A 6000-nucleotide genomic window follows, 5' to 3' on the forward strand; every position below is an offset into this window, starting at 1 on the left:
TTCTCCTGCTTTTGCGTGTAACTTTACAACACCCTAATTCCTCAAAACACTACAGAATATTAGCTACCTATTCCCCAAGCAATACCACTGTGAAAATGTTCTCTATCATTCCCATTACATGGATGTAGCCCAAGATTGCAAAGCAAGCAGAACTGGTGACAATCCCAGGACTGGAACCCTGTAAATCCTCTATACCAAACTAACACCTCACCACTCAACTGTACAGTTTAACCTTAAAGTAATTCAGTTAGCTAGCATCAGTCTATAGAAACTTTTTGCAAAGGCTCTGTAATGCACTATAGAGGTGCATAGTTTAAAATACCTCAGTATTAGAACATTAAAGTATTATAATGTTAACAATTGTGGATATTTGCTAGCCAGTTGTGAAATCAAGAACTAGAGAAAGGAATAATACTGAGATCATAAGTAATCATTTTTGTTTCTAGGGATAAAAATAAGCATGCACATAACATAAGGATTTATTCACACATTTAAAGAAGTTCAATGCAAAGAATCATAGAAAAGAAAATACATTTATGAACATGATTTTCTCAGTTTAGCAATTGTTAGGTGTAGTTTCAAGTAAAATACAAGTAATTATTTATTATACACCAACCAAGACCAGCATTTCTCCTTAAATCTATCAGTTCTCCCTTCACATCTGCCACACACAGTCCAACAAATCCCACTTAACTTGCCCTGTATTGCAATGCAGTGCAATAGGAAAAGGGGTGGGAAAATTTGTCATTGCAGAAGTGAATCTCTGCAGTAGTAAACAGCCAGCACTGTAAGTCTATCCAGCAACATGAGACAGTCTCTCATTCACATGATACTGAGTGCCCAAACCAAGCATATCAAATTTGGGACATTCACGCAATACTTAATTGTGTTCAACCTCTTCTTTTGACAACAGCTTTATTACAGAAATTGAAAATATGTATGTGATAAAAGACAGTCATTTACCAGAGCTATCACTGATTCTCTCAAGATAAAAACAATAAAATCATGAGTGTAAGTAACTGAGGCTGCCTAATTGTCAGTTGTATAAAATAGCAAGATGATTGTTCTTTGGGACATAGCAATTTGAAGAGAGTAGAAAACACTTAGAAAAGAAAAAAAAAGGATGAGAATTAATACATTAAATATGCACATTAAAACACTGTAATCTTTTTTGAAGTCTTTAGCTCCACAGGGACCAAAATTTGAGGCAAACAAATGAAGACTTACTGCATGTTAAAAACAGTAACTACTGCAAGTTGTCCAAAAATCAGCCATGAAAACCAGCACTTCTGTGGAAGAGATTAACACCATTTAACAGAAGTTGTTTGAGAAATCAACCAAACAAAAACATTCTGGACAACATGGACAAAACATTTACCTCAAACTTCCTTGCATCCTTGAAATTTTGAATATAATGAAAACAGCAAAAATGCGCTACTTTAAGTGTGAGATTGTCCACTTGAATTTGATTAAGATGCCTTAAGTAACAACAGTGTTCAGAACCTCATTTTCCAGGGAATATAGATTTTACATTATTAAGAAACAGACCAAAAGCAGGAATGACACTGTTCTTCACACAGCAAAAAAGACTTCTAACACAGAATATGTGGGTGCTACATAGGTTTAATGACAGATTGAGTTGAAGGTTAGCTCACTGATTCTGTCAACTGAGGCAGCTCTAGACATCATCACTACTACTTAGTAAGTCGAGCATTCGGGAGCTATCTATGCTCTACATCAGGAAGTCATTGTAATAGTTATTTGCTTGAGTTATTACTGCAGGCTGATCTTAGAGAAAAACATTAGTGACAGCAAAACTGAGATTTTTCCTCTTAGGATGACAGAGGGAGAAGCTCAAACTCTTTTCCCTTCTTTGTAGGAAGTGTGGAGTAGGCTCTAGCTCTACAGTTGTGAAGGTACCATACTGATGCACATCTTGATTCTGACTGACGTGCAGCAGCCAGGCTACTGATACAGTTTAACCTATTTTCCAACCAACAGTTAAATTAATAAGTTTTGGTGAATTTCATGGGGTGGAGGGAAAAGAGAAGAAGGCAGAGAGCCCCTTGGATAACTCAGCAGAGGCAGTTAGGGGAACTATTTCATGGGGAGGACAAGGTTTCCTCCTTCTCCCTAATAAATAAATAAATAAATAAAAATACACATGCTCAGACAACAGCCAAAATAGCAGAATGTAGTCCCCTTGTAACAATTAAGCAGCACTAAAAGAACAGTAGGGCAGAGTCCTCCCTCTTCATCACAGCCAGGAAGTCCACAGGGGAGAAAAATAATTCTTTTATTCTCCCACCACTGATAGGGAAGGCCCAAGATGAGACTTGAAATTCATAAAACACCCACCAGTGAGAAACTGACACACAAGTCCTTACTCAAGACAGAGGAGTAATACCCTGACACTAGTCCTAGCACCTTCCAAAAAGTGAAAATGAAGGCAGGATTTGGAAAAAGGGGCTTCTCACTCACGTGTCACCCACAGACTTCATTGGTGAAGATATTCTTCTATCTGTATTGAGTTGGATGTTCCAGTAAAATTTTAAGCTACAACACAGGCACACAAATATCTGTTTGAGAGGAATACATATGTGTTTTGGCATGTAAATAACTGAATTCAGGGTCACAATCCCCAGTTCAGCCATATGATTACACAAGGCCACTGTCCATTAATCTATTTTATAAAAACTACTAAAACATCACTGAGAATGAAATTTTGTTCGCAAAATGCAATGTACGTTTTTATCATGCTGGATAAAATATCTACAGTCTCAGCAGTGGTTAAATTGCTGCTATAAAGGAAATTGTCCTCAGATAAATGGTTTCCCTATGAGAAGGTTTCAGTGCTACACCTCACCCCAGGTCAATAAATCAAATTAACTGCACCTTGTCCTCTGGCCAATGACATCATCGGCTTGACCACATCTTGTGAAGCGAGTGCAAAAACATATGCTATTTAAGGCATGAAATCATATTACTGCTTTTTGTCCAGCCAGCCTTGTGCTGCTGGTCTATGAAACAGTCAGTCACCTGAACAGTCTCATTACCGCTTCTACAGATCTTTTCTTATAGTATTTAAGGCCTGTCTTCACCAAGGGTGAAGAAAAAGGATAATCTGTGTTGTTATTTTTGAAATCAAACTGTTTTTCATCAGCTGCAGTCTAGTATTTCATGACAAATTAAGTTTGGAATTAAACTACAAAATATGCGGGCTGCACATGAATATAAACTCTCTTCCTAGCCATGCTTCAAAGATGTTTACATGCTAATCTGGCACAGCTACTTTAAAAGTACCCTGCTGTTTGGTCTTTTTTTCTCCACAGAGTGAAAACAACGGTCATTAATGAAAATTTACAGTTTTATCTGAAAGCCATACCCGCATAAACAATTTTTTAAAAATTGCTGCCTCTTTCTAAAAAAGTAGTCTGTCTTCTTTCTAAGTAGCCTAGTATCTGGTTTGAAGCAAAATTACTCCAGACAATTTCAGGAGACTAATTTCAATTTTCACTTGGTGAACTTATGATGCAAACACACACACACACACACACAAAAAAACTTATCTTGCTTTCTAGACCCTGCACTGCCTAGTAGCATCTTCTGTCTTGGAAGCCAAATCTAAATGAAAAAAAAACTCAGAATGGTCAAAGATACAAGCATTGACAAAAGCATCTGACAAACAGCACTGTTAAACTGCATCCAGAGTAAGCAAAAAGAAGGTGAATAAGATTATCTTCAATGTATTCAATTCTGTTTGTGTTCAGAGGAAGGAGGAAAGCTGTTTAGATTTTGAGTGTGTCTTCTACAGCTCTCTCAGTGCCAGGAAACGTAAATTAGAAACAACTCTCCTTTAACGAAAAGAATCAAGGACAAAGGGACCAAAAATGCCCAAGCCTCTGAAGAGCAGATATGAAAGGAACAGCTTTACAGTCTTGAGTTGCTATAAATTAAAAATAAGCTTCTTATTTAAAAGACATGAGTGTTTGAGAATCTATGAGCAGATCTGATGCTGCTCAAGCCCCAGGAGGGTTTTGTTTTTGCTGGCAGGGGTGGAGTGGGGATGAGGGGGGTCATTTTGGTTATTAGTAAATAAATCAAGCGGCAGAGAGTGAGGCCTAGGCGCCTGCCAGAGGAGCCAGGGCCTAGCTCTCCCCCCTCCTCTCCTCACACAGCCTGGGTTTGATCTCGGGGCCCTGTGGGTTGCCAAGAAAATTTTTAAAAAGCGAGAGAGCGAGAAAGAAGAATCATATTGAACCACAAAAGCACATGGGGCGAATGTAAAATATAAACACGGCGTTGGGCTCTGAGTGGCTGTTATTAAAGGTCTGAATTACTAAACATGAGAGGCGGGGAAAGCCAGGCGGCCATTTCAATAATATAAACCTCCCCGAATTAGACATTATTCAAATGAGAAAGAGAGAGGGAGAGCGCGAGCGAGCCGGCCGCGGGACCCGCTCCCCGGCGCGCCGGGCGGCGGCCGCGGGAGCAGGGCAGAGGCCGCCGGAGCGGGGCGCGCCGGGCGCCAACAGCCGCCGGAGCGGGGCGCGCAGCAACTCCGCCGCCCCGCGCCGAACCTGCCCCTCACGGCGGGGCGAAGCGGGGCGGGGCGGGGGGGCCAAGCTTTAAAGAAAACCCAGACCCAGCTCTCGCCCTACCCCCTCCGCCAGGCCGCCCGCACCCATCCACCCTAAGCCTGCGGGCCGCAGGCTCTGGGGAAATAACCCTAGCTGGGGCCGGGGGGGAGGGTGGGCTGCGGAAACCCAGCCGTTGCTCCTCACCCCCCGCAGTCCCGCCGCCAGGCGAGTACCCCCAGCCCCTTCCCCGCCGGCGGGCAGCGGGGGGCCGCAACCTCCCCCTTCCCCCCGGGTCCCCCCCCCCCCCGCCATGAATATGTAAAGCGGGTTTTACCGCGGGCCGGCGGCCGGGGGGAGCCCGGCCGGGTCGCGGCTGCCCACCCCCTGCCCGCTTTTAGGTGCGGGCCACCCCCCCCCTCCCCGCTCTCCCCGCGCCGTCACCTCGCCGCTCTCCCCCCCCCCCATCACCACCACCACCACCTCCGACCCCAGCGCCTCGGCGCGGCCGTTGCCGCCGCCGCCGCCCCCCATCGCCCCGCTGCCGCCCCGGCGCCGGTGCCCGGCCGTGCCGGCCGGTGCGAGTGCGGCCCCGTGCGAGGGAGGGAGCGTGTGTGTGTGTGTGTGTGTATGTACGTATGTATGTATGTGTGCGTGTGTGAGTGTGTGAGAGCGTGTGTGAGTGTGAGTCTTCCCGCACGGGGAGGCTGCTTTCCTTCTCCCCCCCCCCGCTCCCTCCTGTGCCGTTAATTATAATAATCCTGAGTACTAATAAATTATGCTAAGCGGGGCGGGCGGGCGGCGGGGGGGCCGCGTGTGCGAGTATGAATATGAATATGTAAAATGCAGTAATGATTACCTGCCGCTGCCGCCACCGCCGCCGCCGAACTCTCATCTTGACTCGCTGCTCCTCCGTCCGCCATTTTGAATATTTTAACCAAAATCGGCCGCCCGATAAACCCTCCCTCGCTCCCAGGCCCCCTCCCTCCCCTCCCCTCCCCTCCCCTCCCCCCGCCGCTCGCCCCCCCTCCCCCCTCCCCCCTCCCGCCGCGCCCCTACTGCGCAGCCGCCAGCTCACCGCGCCGCGGCCGCGCTCTGCGCCTGCGCGCGCCCCGCTCTCTTTCGCTCGCTCTCTCTCTCCCCCTCCCTCTCCCGCCCTCCCCGGCCGCTTTCCCGGCGAGCGCAAAGAGCGCCGCCGCGCATGCGCGCAGCTCCCTCGCTCTCCCCCCCCTCCTCGACCCGGTTTCGTGCGCCACTGCGCAGGCGCCGGGTTTCCTTCGCTTCACCTTTGGCCCGCGGCTCGTTAACGTGTAAACCGCCGCGCCGCGCGCACCAGCGCTTCGGCGCACACCCCCCCCCCCCCCCCGCCGCCGCCGCCCGGTTGTGCTCGGGGGGTCGGGAGGTGGGGGGGGCGCGGGCGCCT

At 47.4% G+C, this 6000-nt stretch overlaps 1 protein-coding gene across 5 annotated transcripts in view; it reads right to left on the reverse strand.

Annotated features, from left to right (window-relative positions):
* Window positions 1–5501, reverse strand: part of POU2F1 (POU class 2 homeobox 1) — a 109166-nt gene extending 103665 nt beyond the window's left edge. For 4 of the 5 annotated variants that reach the window (XM_062572715.1, XM_062572731.1, XM_062572705.1 and 1 more), the window contains exon 1: window positions 5437–5501. In XM_062572715.1, coding sequence (XP_062428699.1) covers window positions 5437–5500 — 64 coding nt within the window. In that variant the 5' untranslated portion in view covers window position 5501. Of the gene's footprint in view, window positions 1–1227; window positions 1290–5436 lie in introns of all 5 variants that reach the window. The other variant, XM_062572722.1, reaches the window with a different exon arrangement.
* Window positions 5502–6000: the final 499 nt, after the last annotated feature.

This window comes from Rhea pennata, chromosome 1, assembly GCF_028389875.1.
Source record: "Rhea pennata isolate bPtePen1 chromosome 1, bPtePen1.pri, whole genome shotgun sequence".
In the NCBI taxonomy this organism is placed as follows: Eukaryota; Metazoa; Chordata; class Aves; order Rheiformes; family Rheidae; genus Rhea; species Rhea pennata.